A 17,777-nucleotide genomic window follows, 5' to 3' on the forward strand; every position below is an offset into this window, starting at 1 on the left:
TTTCTTTGGTGTAAACAACACTTCCCAAAAATAGATGTCAGGGGGCAGTGGGCATGATCCAGGACTTGCAGAATTGCCAGAACCACTTAAAGTCCTACTGGAGGCTTGGTGGGATCCCCACAGCATCACCAATGGCGCTTGTCACTTGTCTGCAGGCAATGACTGATGCCCTGTGTGTCTTAGCCTTAAACCTCCAGAGCCTTACAAGTTAGGAGCTAGCACCCACTGCCTGCCTGTTAGCAGATCCTCCACATCTGGGTCAAGAGGAGAAGCAGAGGTCACCCTGACTGCAGAGGACCACAGGGCAGAAGCCAGACACGTGTGATACAACTGATGGGGCACGAGCCAAAGAGGGCAGGTAGAAGACCACCACTGTTCAATATAGGAACTTATTCACTGGCATGATGGAAGTCATGTGGCAACTTCCCTCATCAGGAAAATAAAGATCACTCTCACTGCTTTACAGTGAAGCACACGTACCTGAAGGCAGAGCCCAGTGGTCCTCTCCTTCCTTGGCTGCTGGTTAACTGTTTCTCCCAAAACACTAAGAAGGCTGTCGTGCTTCTGCTTGTGGAAGTACAAGTCTTGGATCTGCTCAGGATCATCCAGATGGGAGTACTTAAGGCGCAAGATGGAGTCAGGGGTTGCACACTGAACAAGTTTCCTTTTGGCAATAGAGAGCTCTGGCTTTTCATAGGGCTCAAGGTCTCCCCAGGACCTGCTCTGGGTGCTCTCCAAAGCAACAGCTGCAGATGTGTCATCACTGAAACCGATGAAGACATCATGTTCCTTGGGGCTGGGCTTGGTGGACCAAATGTTGGAGAACTTGCTGCTGTCAATGGAGACAAATAGCCTGGCCCAGGACTGCAGGTCCTGCTTCAGCTGTTTCTGCTGCCAGTTCAGAACAGTGTTCATTTCCAAGCAGTGCTTCTCTAGCCGGTTCAGCAGTGGGGTGGGGAATTGGGTGTAGACTATGTTCTTCTCCTCTATCACAATGAGTCTGAACTCATCCTTCACACGGCTTTTCACTCTGTGAGTGCCAAGACCCAGGTCCACATAGTAATTTCCCCCCAGGGTAACGAAGCACTGGTTGAGTGCATCATAAAGGCTCTCATAAAGGTTGTGTATATTTAAAAGAACAACAGGCCTACCTGTCTCCATGCAGATCTTCACTCTGCTGACAGACCGGCATACCTGGGAATAATCTTGGTCCTGTGGAAAACCAGAGCCAAATATGATTTCACAGTTCTCAGCATCTATAAGCTGTGTCATCTGGATGATGTGGAAAGCTGCGTGGTTGGTTGTCAGCAGCAGGAGGTATCGAGACATGAGCCCTGCCTGCTGTTTGCCCATATTTTCCTTCAGCAAACGAAGTGTGTGGCTGGTTTCCAAGTCAGGGTGAAGGTACACCTCACTGATGCAGTTTCGGAAGAGCTCGACAGGCCTGATGTCACTGGAGCCTCCAAAGTTTCTCTGAATGGCCTTTATAATGATCTCCTCTTGAGAGATGCACTTCTTGTCCTGGGTGTAGGACAGTATCATTTTGATCAAGCTGTAGAAATCACGGAGCCCAAAGAACTCAGTTTTTTGTGTTTTTAGGACCTTGCAGTAGAATTCTGCCAGGAAAGGGAATAAATTCTCAATGCTTTTAAGATGAGGCTGTGCAGCACAGATGCCCTTTGCAGTTTTAACTAGCTCTTCTTCGCTAGGGTCAGTTCGAAGTACAAGAAGACCCCTGTTCATTTTGGCAGGGTCTAGGGCCCAGTTTGAAATGCCCACAAAGCCAACTTTTTTGTAAGGTTCTGGGTTTTCATCATCAACACATCCATCTTCAAGAAGAGGGTGCAGTGTCTTCAGTGGCATCTCTGGTGAGTCTTCCGCAAGGCCGATCTCATCCAAGAGGACCACAGATGCAAATTCATCCAGATTCTTCTCCTTCTGGAACTGTGCACATTGTCGGAAAGTGGAGATGATCCCTTCTGGCTTGGAATGGGGACTGCACTGAAAAGACACCAGCTGGATTTCCTTGCATCTTTTTAACAACTGGCTTTTGGACAGCCTGCCCTCCATGGCATCCACAGCAATGGTTTTAGACAGGGATTTTGAGCTTCCTGGCTTCCCAACCAGAAAGAGTGGAACTCGTAGGTCCATGCATATGATTATCATGAAGATGTTTTCCTTCAGAGCATCATTGCGGGCTGTTGCCTCAGGAACAGAGATGTTATCGAGAAATACCTCTTGGCAAAGCTCAATCTCTTGCTGCAACACGGATGCAGGGACAGAAAAGCATTTTGCAACCTCCCGCAGGTAATCTTCACGGCTCTCCAGAGATACATAATAGCAAGCTCCCACTGAAAGGACCAAGGCCCTATGTGCATCCTTGAAGACTGGCTCCTTTTCGTGCTTCTTCTTATCAATCTGAGGAAATAGCAGGTCTCTTAATTTATAAAACCAAAGCGTAATGCTCATGCAGCGCTCTATATCCCGAAGACTGGCAACTCTGCATTCATCTTTTTTCTTCCTGAGAAACTTCTGGGAGACTGAAATTACACTGCTAAAGATGTCCAAATTTTCAATACTGATCTTGTCCTTCATGGTGGACTTTACAATCTCTCTGATGTACAGGCTCTGTGTCTCTTCATTCAGCTCTCCAAAATCCCAGACAAGGGGCAATAAACTAGGTGGAAGGGGCTTGACCCGATACACCAGCTGTCTCAAAGGAATGTAGCCCAGTTTCTCCAGTGTGTCTTCACTCTGGACTCGGTACCCCAAGCCAGCTTTTTCAAGTTTCTCTACAGTTTCCTTGGTGTGCCTTTTGTAAGGGTTGCAAGCAGTTACTACTTTTAAACTGTCAGTGAGAATCTTCTCTCCATTTACACTGCGATCACACAGCACCTCTTTGATTGCAAAGATAGCTTCTGATGTGTTGGCTTCGTCAAAAAAGAGTACAGTGTCCACTTTGTGCCTTTCTTCATTGATACGTGCCAGCTCAATTGCCTGCCTAACTTTCTTGTGGATGGTCTTGGAAGTAGTGCCACCATGGACGCGTACCACCACCATGTTCTGAATGTCCCTGCCTGCCCTTTGCAGGCTGCACATGAACTGCACAAGCTTTGTCTTCCCACAACCTGTTTCGCCCATGATGATTACAGGGATCCCACACTGGAACCGCAGGTGAATGGCAAGCATCTTCATGGTGTTGTCCAGTGTCAGCTGATATGATTCATCTGGATCTTGGGTGTAGCTCACACCAAAAACTCTGCAGAGGGCCTCCAGCTGCATTGTTCTGGGCAAGTCTTCAAACTTCTTATTGAAAGGAACATGCTGGGCTTTCAAAGTGCGGTATAATTTCTGTTTGATAACATTCCTTTCCAAAACAGCTTGAGAATGGGCATCAATAGCATCCAAGTTATTGCTGATGTGGAAACCCAAGAACTCCATGGAGTCATTGTCTGCATGGAAGACTATATAGGGGTGGGACTCTTGTTCCCATTTTCGTCTTAGCTGGTACTGTCTCATAATGCTGTTTTCCTCATCATCACTTTCTGCACTTGCCACACTTTCATCAGAGATGTCAAGAGAGGGCACAGCAAAGTCCTTGGACATGGTGATCATGAACTTTACCACAAATGTTTTAAACCCCTGGAAATCTTCTCCGACTGCTGGACCACAGAAAACCGATTTCTCACACTTGCTTAGCTGGAAGTTTAGGAAATGAGTGAAGTTGCTAAGCTCAGTCCAGGAAGGGTTATGTTTTCCACAGAACTCCAGTAAGAGCTTTAGGCACTCTTTCTCTGTCCCCTCAGTCCTCTCAGGGATGAAAAAGAAACGGTCAAGGTCTTCCTCCCTCTTGTATCTGCTGAGGTACTGGTAAGACCTCTGGAAAGCTTCAGTCTTCAACTTGTTTTGGTCAAACTGCTCCTCTTTCATTTCAGAAAGGCGACCAGAGCAGGGGTTTTCCAGCAAGTCAAGTACCCGCATTGGTGATACACATTTCACTGCAGGAAAAAGATCCAGGAACTTTTCTTCTGTTTCACTGGACATCTAAACCAAAGTCAATAAGGAGTGCACGGGTTACAATGAGTACAGCTACCCAAGCTTCTGTATTTGCCTACAGTTCAAGAGCTTTTTTTTCTGCACAAAAATAGGTCTGGAAGCTGGGAAAATCATATGTAGATCAAATTTGTCCAAGCCTGCATGCATACTCCTAGACAGATATGTACTGATGTGCCCATAACCTGCAAGGTCCTGGTGCTGAGTGGATGTCCAATGGAAAACTAGAATAGAGCAAGCATGATTATTTCTACCCACCAAATGATCCGCCAAACAGACAGATTTCAGCACAGGGTACTCTCCATGTTGACAATGTCTTTCACTTCCAAATACTTGGCCAGACTCACCCTACATCTGTGTCAACCTGTCAAAGGGGGCAGACACAGCCCTCTTTGGCAGGGACCCTCACAGGTTTATGAATGAATAATGAATAATCACCCCCTTTTCATTTGTTCCAAACTGATCTTGTTAACAGTGTTTAATGCGCCTGATTCTTGTGCTGGAAGAGAGGGTAGATGCTTGCTCCCCATTCACCCTCTCCAGGCCACTCAGGATGTTCTAACTCTCCATTATATCCCTAGTTTCCTCTTTTAGAATGTCCTCCCTCATTTCTCATATGGGAGACTTCTATTATTTTTGAACATGTGGGATGTCTATGTTACACCAGGAATGAACTGAAAAAGGCCCGAACCCCACACAGCACCTTACATTTCCTTTCCAGAGTAAACATATGGTCTGACTACTTGTTTCTATGTAGATGAGCCATCACTCCACTCTTTAAAAAAGACTTTGGATTTTAGCAGGTTTATTGCAGATGAAGACCTGGTTATGTTAACATCCTCCCTCACTATTCCTCTGACCTGCACACCATCCCCAAAGCAATACCTCTTGTTTCCTTGTTCTGCTAACACCTTTCCCTTTTGCCAGGTACTCAATCAAGTAAAGATGAGAGGATTTGCACTTCCAGACCAAGCCGCTGGGACTCTGGATGTGTCTTAGGATGCATAGCTCAATCAGCAGCCGATAGAGACCCGTTGACACCTGACAGGGAAGAAACATTTGAAAACTGGTGAAAGATATGTCTATCAAAACACACTTACTCTACTACCCACAGCAGGTAGTTGTACTTGCAGCCAGGCTACAGCTTTGCTCCCGTTCTTGTGCAGAATTGCTATTCTAGCACACTGAGACAGCTGCAACTGTTAAATGATTGAATGCTTGGTACTTTGCAGCCCTCCGAGGTAGGACTAGGTCATCTGGATTCACCCTTGGCCCTAAGCCCACTACCATTTCTTTAAATAAAGCTTTCCAGAGAGATACAAGACTGGATGTGAGCTGGAGAGTCCATTCCTTTTTCTCCTTGTGTATGGGGGCTTCTATGTCTGACCTGATTGGTCAGCCATCCTCCAGTGCCCTACACTCTGATTGATACCACTGTAGGGGGAAAGATTGCTTTTATGAAATGGGATTCATTTCACACAGCTTCCACATCTGTGGGCATGGAACAAGGAACATGCAGGCACCTGAGCTTCCAAACTGTACCCAGAACTCTTGCTGTTCACTTTAACTTTTAAGCACCTGATGCTACTACTGTAAAGGAGAACAAGCCAGTACAAGAGGCTGTGCAAATACCCTCCTTTAAAAAAACCCATGACGTCTTGGACACTCCACATTCAACCACCAAGAAAAAGACTCACCGCTGGTGACACGTCAATGTGGAAGACTGTGGGCTGAGTTTCAGTTGGGAATCCCTCAACAGAGAGTAGCTCCTCCAGAAGGAACTCGAAATCAATTTGTGACTCCATCAGCCTAATGGTTTTGTGAACCACTGGTAAATCACCCAGCTGGGCACGGATCTTTTGGAGGGTATTGTCCACAAACAGAGACTTCCCTAAAGAACAGAAGAGACAGCCAAGATTCACCTTCAGAGTTGGTCTGCCCTTTCATGTGCATGGGACAGTTATTCTCTAGACATCTGAACTCCCTCCAAACTCAGTGGCCATCTGTCAATAGCCTCTTTAGAACAATACCTGGGACCTAGTCCCAGTCACGAGGGACATCCTCCAAGTCTGTGCTCACAGTTTTAGCAGTACGGCTCATCACAAAACAGAATTCATGTCCCCACTCCAGCCCCTTGAGGTTACCAATACAGATAGCCAGAAGGCTGGATTCTGACCAACTTGCCTCAGATATGCCCTACAAAACCTTGCTGTCTAAAGAGACATGTCTTGAAAGGTTTTGGAAATGGTAGGAAGCATGAGACATCCTGCTGAGGCTTGCAAAGGGCCTACAGAACAATTGTTCCATTCTGGAATAGCAGGTGGAGGCCAGCTGGGCTAGCCTATGGTCTTTCAGAGGACATCTGGGCTTATTTAGGCAACTGACTTTCACTCCTATGGGAGTCTTGTTTCTTGCTCTTTCCCAGACTCTCAGACCATTATTTGTTTCTCTCTGGATTGGACAAATATAGCTCCCTGAAGTTTGTGTTTTCTAGACTGTGTTGTCATTCCCCTTTGGACTCTTTCCAGGTAGCCTAAAATCCCTCTTAAAATTCACTACCCAAAACTAAACACATAAGGAGAGTGGAGGGCTCTCCATTGCATGCCACTTTCCTCTCAAGGCCTCTTCGTTTGAGACATGACTGACAGTAGGACTACTAACACCTACCCATTCCTGCTTGATTTGAAAATATGAACTTCACATTCTGCTGATAGGGCTCTTCGAAGGCCTGAGCAACAGGGGCTGTTCCACAAGGCACTTTGAGATGTGTGCTCAGGTATGCCTGGATTTCTCTGTTAGAGTAGCATGGGATAGTAACTTTGTAGGTGTCGAAGGCTGTGATAACATAAGAATTGTGCACTTTGGCATTGCAAAAGATAATGAACCTATAGTCAGGGACTGTAGAAGATTGCAGCAAGCGGAAGAAGTGGGACTCCAGTTGTTTGGAAACTTTGTACACTAATTTCTCAGCACCCAGCAAGCAGTAGATTTTCTGATTCTGAGAATCAGATGAAAGAGCTCTCCTAACAATCAGCTCCACTTCTTCCTCCTCTGTGTCTGGTGTGCACACCAGGACCTCATCATACGTTGGGAGAGGTTCTGTCTTGGTGTGTCTGTAAATGGAGAGCATGTAGAGTAACATCTCTTCTTCTTTACACATGATGAGAGAAGGCTTCCTGGCTTCAAGGCCTACTGGTAAACTTCTCTTGATACATGTGGTTTCAAGAGCTGCTAATTGCTTCAGTGTTTCACCGAAGACATCCAGGCTGATGTACTTGTCTGACACAAGGCCAGTGAATTTCTTACAGTAAGCGTCCCAGAGCAGATTCACCTTGTCACAGATGGATGGCAAACTCTCAAAGGAGGTAGCCAGTTCATCTTCAGCAAGGGTGCTAAAAGTTGCCTGGTCAACCTCTCTGTTTTTGTTTTTAAACTTCCTTGACTTCTGCAGAAACGCTTCTCGCTGCTCATCATACAGTTTGCTCAGGTTTTCAACCTCTTCCTTGTTATCGCCCCGTTCAAAGGCAAAATTCATCAGCTTCTGCTCTGTGATGTCAGAGTTTTGAAGGCAGCTCTGCAAGGCTGCCTTTGCCACTGACGTATCGTAGCCAGATTCAGCCAGGTTTTTGATGAGCTGGGGAAAACGAATGACATAGTCATGCCAGGTAACAGACTCCTTGCCTCCTGCTGATGTGTTGACAGAGTCGAGTGGAGTCATGAGGGCTTGCTCCAGGGCTTTTCTAATATCTTCTGCTTTAATGTCATGCTTTATGACAGAAAGCATATTAAGAATCTGTGGCTCTATTACACTATTGTGGGCTTTGGCTAGTTGGCTACATAAGTAGAAGAGCTGGTGTGCAGTGAACAGGTTGAGATGATGGTAGGTGTCCCTTTGAGTCTCCAGATATTTCTTCCACTCTACCAGACAGTGCTCCATTGCTTTGCAAAGGCCATCCAGCTCCTCCAGGACAGGTCTGTTGCTCTGAACAAGGATGCCAGCAATTCCAAATTCTGTGTAAACTTTTACTTTGCATTGAGGATTGCAGTAGATGTCAGCCTTCCAGTCAATGAAGAGGATATTGCCAGCACTGAGAAGCTGCAGGTACAACTTCCCAACCATTTGAACTTTTTCCAGGATCTGTAACATGCCACAGACAAAATAGGGAAATGGATTATTGTGTGTTTTCAACAACTACTGAATACTTTTCACATTACATTTTCTTCCAAAGATCTATCAAAACCTGTTAAGAAAAAAAAAAACACCTCAAAACCGATTTGGCTCAATTTTTATGTCCAGTTTCTTCTCAGGATACATTTCTTGGCCAAGGACATGATCTAGAAGTGCATATTTTCCTGGAAGACTTCTACCACTCTTCAAAAATACCAGTTCCACGTAGCACATGTCTGCTGGGGGAAGGAGGTCCATAGATGAAGGACAGCTCCATTGTCTCACTCCTAAAGAGTATGATGAGCTGTATTGCAACCTCACAATCACCACCTTTGAAATATTTGGCTCTTGTGAGGTTTCTTCATCTCTGAGTGAAGTATTGCACTGCCTGCAATTGATCAGACAGCAAGCAGTTGTAGTGGTTCCTCAGGTATGTAAGAGAACACCTCACTTCAAACACCTGAATAAACAGCTTGTATAGGAAATAAGGAAAAGGTATGTGAAGCAACTGGCTTGTAGTGGGTGCCCACATTGGGGTGACTTCCATCATACCCCTGGAGTTTCCTGTTTCTCTTCATTCACTGCAACAGGAGGTTAGATGGCTTGCTTGGGTGGAGGTATACACATAATTAACATGCAGGTGAGGCCAAGACCTCAGAGAGTCAGACTTCTACACACTCCACCATCACCACATTGCAAGGGAATGTCTGTATTTATAACTTGCCTTACATGTGAGATCTGGGAGTCTGCTACCTCTGTTCCTGAAAAGTCAGAGCTAAAGGTGAAGAATGAGTCTCCATGAAAGAATTCCAGCCAAAAATCACAAGCCTTGTGGACACTGTTTTCCAAGCACATATTGATGTTGCACTGTGGCTTACCTCCAGGAAGCGGTTTGCCTCCTCTCTGCCTTGCTCAATTTTTGTGGTGATCAACATAAGCTTGTTCTGGAGCTCTGTGAGCTGAGCCAGGTTGTATTTTTTAGCGTTCTGATCTGTATGAGATTCCTTCTCTGTGGAGTCTTTCAGCAGTAGCACTGAAACACAGTCCTCAAGAGCAGCCTGGAAAGCAAGTAAGAGGATCAGCCCCACTCTACCTCTTGTCTGTGTAATTCCCCATCCTTGTGCAATGGGTCTTCAAGAATAATAGTAGTACATCCCTGCATATCACAGCCAAACATAAAGTTTTCCCATGTCTTAAGATGTGGATCATTCCTTTTCCCTTCTTCTTGTGCAGGGCTCACTCTTTCAGAGTATGCTACAAGCACCACTCCCCTTGAACAATGGAGTGGCATTTCTCATTTTAAATCTTTTCCTTTCCTTTTTTCACTTTCTCAGTGATCATATGACTTCTTTTTCATATTAAAATATTGCTTCATCTCCTCCCTGGGGACAAAAAAAAAAAAAAAGCCTCTTTTGCCTTGAAAATGACCAAGGCTTAATGGAAAATGTGATATGAGGTTGTGCTTCTTTCAAACCTGACTACAGATAAATTGGCTAGCTGACATACTCCTTGGTAATGGTTTTCAAACATGTTAAATTATTTGGGCAGAAACAATCCCCTGAAAAGAACTCCTCAAATTGTGGACAACCATTACCTTTAATTTTTGAGGTGCTGAGATGATAAAAATCCCTCTGCTATTGATGTCTCTGGCTTGAGAGATTGAAGAGCGCTCTATGGAGCCATGAGAATCATGAACCATCTGGATCCACTCTCTGTTATCACAAGAAGCTTTCTGTTAAAGAAAAAAAACCAACACAGCAGAATGAAACCTAATAACCAGTTGCCAGATCTGTAAGGATGATTTTGGTAAGACTGGGGTTTCTTGTGCCTACTGCACCTGAAGAGACAAAGCATAGTTGTTGCACCCAAATCTGCATCTATCTTACTAGCTTTCTGAACGCCAAAGCCAGTGAGCATTCTTGTGCAGCCATTGTGAAGCTGCAGTTCTCTGCCAGTCTTTGGCAATTTGGAGGAAGGATGTCAGTGGAATGGTACCCTGGGGAAGATGTTACAGTTTCTGTGGAGAGGATTATGCAAATCAATGCTAGACTAGTCTTTAGTAAAACACAGAACATTGGATTCACTTTCTTCTGCACATGACACCTAATAGGTCTCCTCCATTTGCCCTCACATAGGCATGTGAGGTCTTTTAAAATGTTCCAACTGGACTTCAGTCCCAGAGAGCACAAATTTCATATAGGTCTTACGTCATATCCACTACACCCACTTGAATGTCTTGACTCCCCCTGTGGCATGGCACCAGACTTCGACAATTCATTCTTCTAGTACAGGTCCAATTAATTTTGGAACATGGGATTTGTAGACTCACCAACTTCTTGGGCAAATTATTGTCTTTTGCGGTGGCTTCAATGATGAATGACAGGGCTTCAGAGAATTGTTCAAATCCAGATGTGGGTCTCAGGTCAAATATAATGGGTGCTGAAGCAGCCATGGCATCACGGAAGAACCGAACTTTGTCAATATCTATGTCATTTTCACCTGCAGAAATTGATGCCAGCTGCACAAATACAGGGATTTCTGTTTTATCTGGAAAAAAAAGAACAAACAAAAAATCCAAAAATGAAACACATAGTTGAGGAGTTTCATAGTTGACTCATGGTTGAGGAGTTCACATAGTTGATTCATACAATGCCTCTGGCTGTTGTGAGAAGTAGGGACAAAGTGATCCCTATCTATTGCCTCTCATATCTGATTACTATTACATCCCAGTACAACTCACCTTTTATTATGGTTTTGATCCAGGAGACAAAGCCTTTCCTTGTGCATTCAAGAAGTACCCTCAAAAATTCCAGCATCTCTTCTGGAAGGTTGCTCAAACTATTTTTCACCTTCATTAAGTCCTGGGTAATGTAATCAAGTCTCTGATTCCTGAATTCCAACTCTTCCTGCAAAAAAACCCCAAGACATACTGGTGTGTGTCCCTTGGTAAGAGAAGAGGGATGGTAAGCTCTGCCTCTGCCCCACACATCAAAGTTTCATTAGCCACTTAGGGTCTCTTCCGAAGGGCCAGCTCCTCAGAGACCTCTATTCTATCTAATCTATCTATCTAATCTATTTCATAAGCTTGGTTTGGTTATTTCAGAACAAGTCCCTGCAGCAGAGGCAGAGTCATGCTATAAAACTTGTCTAACATCTGCATTGAAGTCCTGATCACTAAAAGGACCTTTCCACAAAAGTTAGGTCTGATCCAATTTTAAATTTTTGGGGAAACCTGTCCAAAACATGGAAAGCTATCCAAAATACAAAAAGTTACAGAACACCCAGCTGCTCCTTGGGAGCTACACGTGCAGTGCCCCATCATTGCTACCATAATAGAAAGCTTATGACAATATAACACTTTAACTTTTACAGGATTGGAGCAACCAGGTCTGGAGACCTGCAGAAAAAAAAAAAAACACATGTGGAAGACAAATGAAGAATTACTGGAGGTTGGGATCTACTGTTTAAGTCCTGGAGTTTTTAACTCCTGGTTCTGCCAGAAACTTTCTGTGGAGGTTGGGGACGATAATACTTCCCTGTCTATTCCAAATCACTGGCTGCAGAATTTTGTTGCTGATGCACACAGACGTCTGCATCTGTCAGCCTCACACAGTTGCCTCAGATGCCCTTGGGCATCTCTAATGGCACTGGGAGCTCATTTGCAGACAACCAGGAGTCTGATTAAGGGTGAGCTGAATCACATTCCTGACTTATAAAGGTGCCAGGCTAAAAGAAAGACTGGTACAACAGTGAAATTTATATTCCAGAAGAAAAATTCCACCCACTGTGTCCAGTTTGATTTAGTTAAAAGTTAAGACACACAAAAGCAGAGGTTCCCCATTCAGACTTGCCAACAGAGAAGACACAAGAGCACTCAGTATAAGCCACTTATCCATGTGTCCCCTACATACATATTTTGTTAGGTTGTTGAGAATCTGAAAATTTCCATTAAGCTCAAGTCTCTTCCGTAGTTCATCAATCATCTTGGCAGTGTTCACAACTGTAGACAGGGTCAAGTAGTTTTTAATCTTCTCCACGGCAGCATCCACCCAGGCAGCTCTTCCACTCCCTTTCCCTTCGCTCATCTCCATAATTGTAAACTCCTTTGTGAGTTGATTCTCAGTTGCTAACTGCTTCTCAAAATGGCTGTGCACAGTCCCAAGGGTGATGGAAAAATCTTTGAGGGCCAGATAGGTACTCCGAAAATCGGCAATGGCTGGCTTATAAATGTTTTCTTGCACATCTTCTATCAAGAGAATTTTGTCTTTAGGGATTGTTGCCTTGATTTCCTCTGCTTTTTGCTTCCACAGTCTCTGAAAATAGTTGCTTTCCTCTAAGATATGAATTTTTTTCATCATGTCACTGTATTTAGCAAGGAAGTGCATTTGAGGAATTTTCTTCTCACCATTCACAGAAAATGTGCTTACAGATATCTGATCTTTAAAACTTCCTCTTTTTGTGATGCTTTTATACACAGCTCCTGTATCCACTAAACAAAGTGGAAACAAAAAAAAAATTAGTGCATTTATTCAGCTAGAAAGACACTTACCCTCTAAGCATGGAAATACTCTGAACCTGTCCACAACACCAAAGAGGGGAGTGTGTGTGTGTATGTTTGTGACAAAGTTCCTGGGGAAAACCTGAATCCAAGATCAACACAAAAACAAATAGTGGGCAAAATAAGTTACTCCATGGTGAGGAAGGGAGCCTTCAAACCAAGGTCTTGAAACTGTGGTAGTGTCTATATTATTAGAAAACAACTTGGACCTGAAATAGAGGTTGAGGAGACTTACCCCACCATTTGGCCCACCCCAGCTGGAGAATCACTTATATTGATTCTTGCACCCAATCTGAGAACTTCAACACTGGGATGTGTATGTTCTACTGTCCAGCAGGAAGAGATCACTGGGTGAGTCTTCCCAACCAATATACATTTCTGCTCCCTTTTCCTAGTTTTGTCGTTCCCTTCTAGGTCCCAGATCTTGTCCGAAATTGTTTGTCCTGTCTGAAAGGCACTTACCCTCTACAAACATTTGTCAAAGCAGGTAATCCAACCTTACATGTTTCTTAGAAAAATGAAAAACCTGGCACTGTTTAATATTCTCCTCGAAACAGATTTTCCCACTATACTGAACTCCTTCCATATATAAACCACTACCAGACTTTCCCCATTCCTTTTTTTTTTAAAGAGCCTCCTGCTTACTCTCTCCTCCCAGCTACCTCTTGGCACCAGACAGCTGTGCAGCACCATTTCCCAGTGCTCTTTATTTTTTAGAGACAGGTCCCCACGCAGGAACCACATAGGAAATCCTATCCTCTCAAAGAGAATGGGATGGTACCTCTTATCACATCCTCTATGCTTTTGCACAGACGCAGAAATGAGCATCCTTGCTGCTTCTGCTCTTCCAATTGCTTGTACTCCTCCCTTCTGACTTTCAGCACTGTTACTATGCAGCTGGAGACAGAGGAATCTGGGGAAAGAAATAAAGAAAAACCCCATGCCTAGACCTCATATATAAAGGATTCTTGAGAAAATCACTTGGAGAGAGAGGAGAGCTACAGGAAAGTCTCATGAGGGACTTCAATCATTCTAATATCTGCTGGGAAGGCTACAAAGCCAAGCATGTACAGTCCAGAAGGTTCCTCAAGTGTATTGATGATAACTTTTTGACTCAGGTGGTGGAGGAACCAACAAGGAAAGGTGTACTACTGGACCTAGTAATGATAAGCAAAGAGGGACTGGTGGAGGACATGAAGGTTGGGGTAGCCTTGGCTGTAGTGATCATGAAAAGACAGAGTTCAGGATCATGGGTAGTATGCGTAAAACAACAAGCATGATTGCAGCCTTGGATTTCAGAAGGGCTAACTTTGACCGCTTCAAGAAACTGCTTGGAGAAATCCCATGGGTTAGGGCTCTGGAAGGTAGGGGGGCTCAAGAGAGCTGGTTGATATTCAAATATGACTTTCTCCAAGCTCAAGATCCGTGCATCCCTAAGAGCAAGAAATCAGGCAAGGGAAGCCGGAGAACTACATGGTTGAGCAGGGAGCTTCTGAAAAAGCTCAAGTGGAAGAAGGAAGTTTACAGTGCATGGAAGAAGGGACGGACCACTTGGGAAGATTACAAGAATGCCTTTAGAGTATCCAGGGATGAAACAAGGAAAGCCAAGGCCTCCTTGGAATTAAACCTGGCAAGGAATGTCAAGGTTAACAGGAAAGGTTTCTTCAAGTATATCGGAGGCAAAAGGAAAACTAGAGAAAATGTGGGCCCGCTGTTGAATGAGATGGGTACCGTGGTGACAGAGGATGCAGAGAAGGTGGAGTTGCTGAATGCCTTCCTTGCCTCAGTCCCACAGGGAAATCATGTCTGACTAATCTGATAGCTTTCTATGATGGCATGACTAGATGAGGGGAGAGCAGTGGATGTTGTCTACCTTGACTTCAGCAAGGTTTTTGACGCTGTGTCCCATAGCATCCTCATAGGTAAGCTTAGGAAGTGTGGGTTAGATGAAAGGACAGTGAGGTGGATTGAAAACTGGCTGAGAAACAGAGCTCAGAGGGTCATGATTAGTGGCACAGAGTGTAGCTGGAGGTCCATAACAAGTGGTGTTCCCCAGGCGTCAGTACTGGGTCCAGTCATCTTCAATATATTCATCAATGACCTGGATGAAGGGACAGAGTATACTCTGAGCAAGTTCGCTGGTGATACAAAACTGGGAGGGGTTGTTCACATGCCGGAGGGCTGTGCTGCCATACAGCGAGACCTGGACAGGCTGGAGAGTTGGGGAGAGAGGAACCTGATGTACTTCAATAAAGGCAAATGTAGGGTGCTGCACCTGGGGAGAAATAACCCCATGTACCAGTACAGGTTGGGGGCTGACCTGCTGCAGAGCAGTTCCGAGGAAAAAGACCTGGGAGTCCTGGTAGACAACAGGATGACCATGAGCCAGCAATGTGCCCTTGTGGCCAAGAAGGCCAATGACATCCTGGGGTGCATCAAGAAGACTGTGGCCAGCAGGTCAAGGGAGGTTATCCTTCCCCTCTACTCTGCCCTGGTGAGGCCTCACCTGGAGTCCTGTGTCCATTTCTGGGCTCCCCAGTTCAAGAAGGACAGGCAACTGCTGCAGAGGGTACAGTCAAGGGCTACAAAGATGATTAGGGGCCTGGAACATCTCTCTTATGAGGAAAGGCTGACACATTTGTGTTTTTTCAGTCTGGAGAAGAGAAGACTGAGGGGGGATCTGATCAATGCTTACAAGTACTTAAAGGGTGGGGTGGTCAGGAGGATGGGGCCAGTCTTTTTTCAGTGGTGCCCAGTGACAGGAGAAAAGGAAATGGGCACAAACTTGAGCATAGGAAGTTCCATCTAAACATGAGGAAAAACTCCTTTGAGGGTGGCAGTGCACTGAAACAGGCTGCCCAAGGGGGTGGTGGAGTCTCCTTCTCTGGAGACATTCAAAACCTGTCTGGATGACACCCTGGGTAACCTGCTCTAGGTGGACCTGCTTTGGCAGGGGGGTTGGACTAGATGATCTCCAGAGGTCCTTCCAACCCCTTATCGTTCTGTGATTCTGTGAAACATAATCACTGCCATTAAAAAACTCATGCTTGAATTTGCACAAGAGGTGCATCATTTGATCTAAAAGCAGCAGTATCAACCCAGAGCCATTCTGATTTGATCACTGCCAAAGTCTAAAACACTCTGAAACACATGGATTAAGTTTATTATTACAGAAGAATCTGAAAGACATTTCTTCCAGGTTTTTGTAACTGTAATTTTTAAACTGGCCTGTGACCTTGAAGGTTATTCTGTAACCAGCACAAATAGCAACAGGAAAGCGAAAACTAAACACAGTAAATAAACTAAGCTGAGTGGTGCGGTTGACACACCTGAGGGATGGGATGCCATCCAGAGAGATCTGGACAAGCTCGAGAAGTGGGCCCATGTGAACATCATGAGGTTCAATAAGGCCAAGTACAGGGTCCTTCACTGGGGTCAGGGCAACCCCTGGTATCAATACAGGCTGGGAGATGAAGGGACTGAGAGGAGCCCTGCCGAGAAGGACTTGGGGATACTGGTGGGTGAAAAGCTGGATATGAGTAGACAATGTGCTCTTGCTACCCAGGAGGCCAACTGTATCCTGAGCTGCATAAAGAGAAGTGTGGCCATCAGGGCAAGGGAGGTGATTCTGCCTCTCTGCTCTGCTCTGGTGAAACCCCACCTGGAGTACTGCATCCAGTTCTGGGGTCCCCAGCACAGGAAGGACATGGACCTGTTGGAGTGGGTCCAGAGGAAGGACACAAAAATGATCAGAGGGATGGAGCACCTCTCCTGTAAGGACAGGCTGAGAGAGTTGGGGTTGTTCAGCCTGGAGAAGAGACAGCTCAAGGGAGACCTTATTGCAGCCTTTCAGTACTTAAAGGGGGCTTGTAAGAAAGATGAGGACAGACTTTTTAGCAGGGCCTGTTGCAATAGGACAAGAGGTAATGGTTTTAAACTAAAAGAGGGTAGATTCAGACTGCACATAAGGAAAAAAAATTACAATGAGGGTGGTGAAACACTGGCACAGGTTGCCCAGTTGAGAGGCTGTAGATGCCCCATCCCTGGAAATGTTCATTGTCATGTTGGATGGGGCTCTGAGCAACCTGATCTAGTCGAAGATGTCCCTGCTCATTGCAGGGGGGTTGGACTAGATGACCTTTAAAGGTCCCTTCTAACCCAACCCATTCTATGCTTCTATGATTCTAATACCACAAATACAATTCTATAAATAAATCATAAGAACACTGCAATATTTTAATTGCTATCCATTGTACAGAAGAATATTGTTTTCTGTCCTCCGTACTGGGCTTAAAAATATTCCATGAATTCAACTTTACTATTTTTTGCTGTTTCATTCATTCTCTTGCAGAGAATTTTTGGTTTTCTTTATATTTTAGATACCTTTCCAATAAATATATTTTTTATTTGCCCCATTGAATAGGAAAATACCCCACATGGAACTACAGTTTTGAGAAATAAATTTGGAAGCTGTGAGCTTACCGCAGATGCACAGTATATTCTGAAATAGTTCTTGATGTTGCAAGATGATGGACAGTATGTCGCAGTGGATGTCTCCTGAGAAAAGTTGGTGTCTCAAAAAACAGAAGAAATTGTAAAACTGGGAAAGTAGGGATGTTGCTTTTTCATTGATCTGTTTTTGAAGGTTATGTTCTGATTTTTCTGTAAAATAGATGAAATCTAGTGATAGAGCAGTGCTTTCCAAAGCAGTAGTTTCCCCACTGGATTTATTTTTAACATACATCCTCAGGAAGAGGACGTAGCTGCAGCTTCACAGTCCCCTGCCTCCAAGCAGTGAATAGCAAGGGGATGTTACAGACATCTTTGCGGACTGCACAGATTCATTTGTAGCCAACACTAGCATATGGGAAAAAATGTTGCTTTGTTCCCAGTCAATGTAAAATAGCATTTTTCAATTGATTCAGGTACATGAAAAACAAAATGTATATTTAGAGGACCCTGGCCGAGCTTTGGTTATAATCCTCCTTCACATAGGAT

General features: G+C 44.6%; 1 protein-coding gene across 1 annotated transcript in view; it reads right to left on the reverse strand.

Moving 5' to 3' along the window:
- Nucleotides 1–17,777, reverse strand: part of LOC141462875 (E3 ubiquitin-protein ligase rnf213-alpha-like) — a 64,501-nt gene that overhangs the window by 30,462 nt on the left and 16,262 nt on the right. Inside the window, exons 21-31 of the mRNA XM_074145015.1 lie at nt 17,262–17,441; nt 13,561–13,692; nt 12,133–12,710; nt 10,962–11,127; nt 10,551–10,768; nt 9,816–9,953; nt 9,100–9,279; nt 6,721–8,191; nt 5,751–5,944; nt 4,939–5,094; nt 481–4,044 (exon numbers count right to left, since the gene is read on the reverse strand). Coding sequence (XP_074001116.1) covers nt 481–4,044; nt 4,939–5,094; nt 5,751–5,944; nt 6,721–8,191; nt 9,100–9,279; nt 9,816–9,953; nt 10,551–10,768; nt 10,962–11,127; nt 12,133–12,710; nt 13,561–13,692; nt 17,262–17,441 — 6,977 coding nt within the window. The remainder of the gene's footprint in view (nt 1–480; nt 4,045–4,938; nt 5,095–5,750; nt 5,945–6,720; nt 8,192–9,099; nt 9,280–9,815; nt 9,954–10,550; nt 10,769–10,961; nt 11,128–12,132; nt 12,711–13,560; nt 13,693–17,261; nt 17,442–17,777) is intronic.

This window comes from Numenius arquata, chromosome 1 (genome assembly GCF_964106895.1).
Source record: "Numenius arquata chromosome 1, bNumArq3.hap1.1, whole genome shotgun sequence".
NCBI lineage: Eukaryota > Metazoa > Chordata > Aves > Charadriiformes > Scolopacidae > Numenius > Numenius arquata.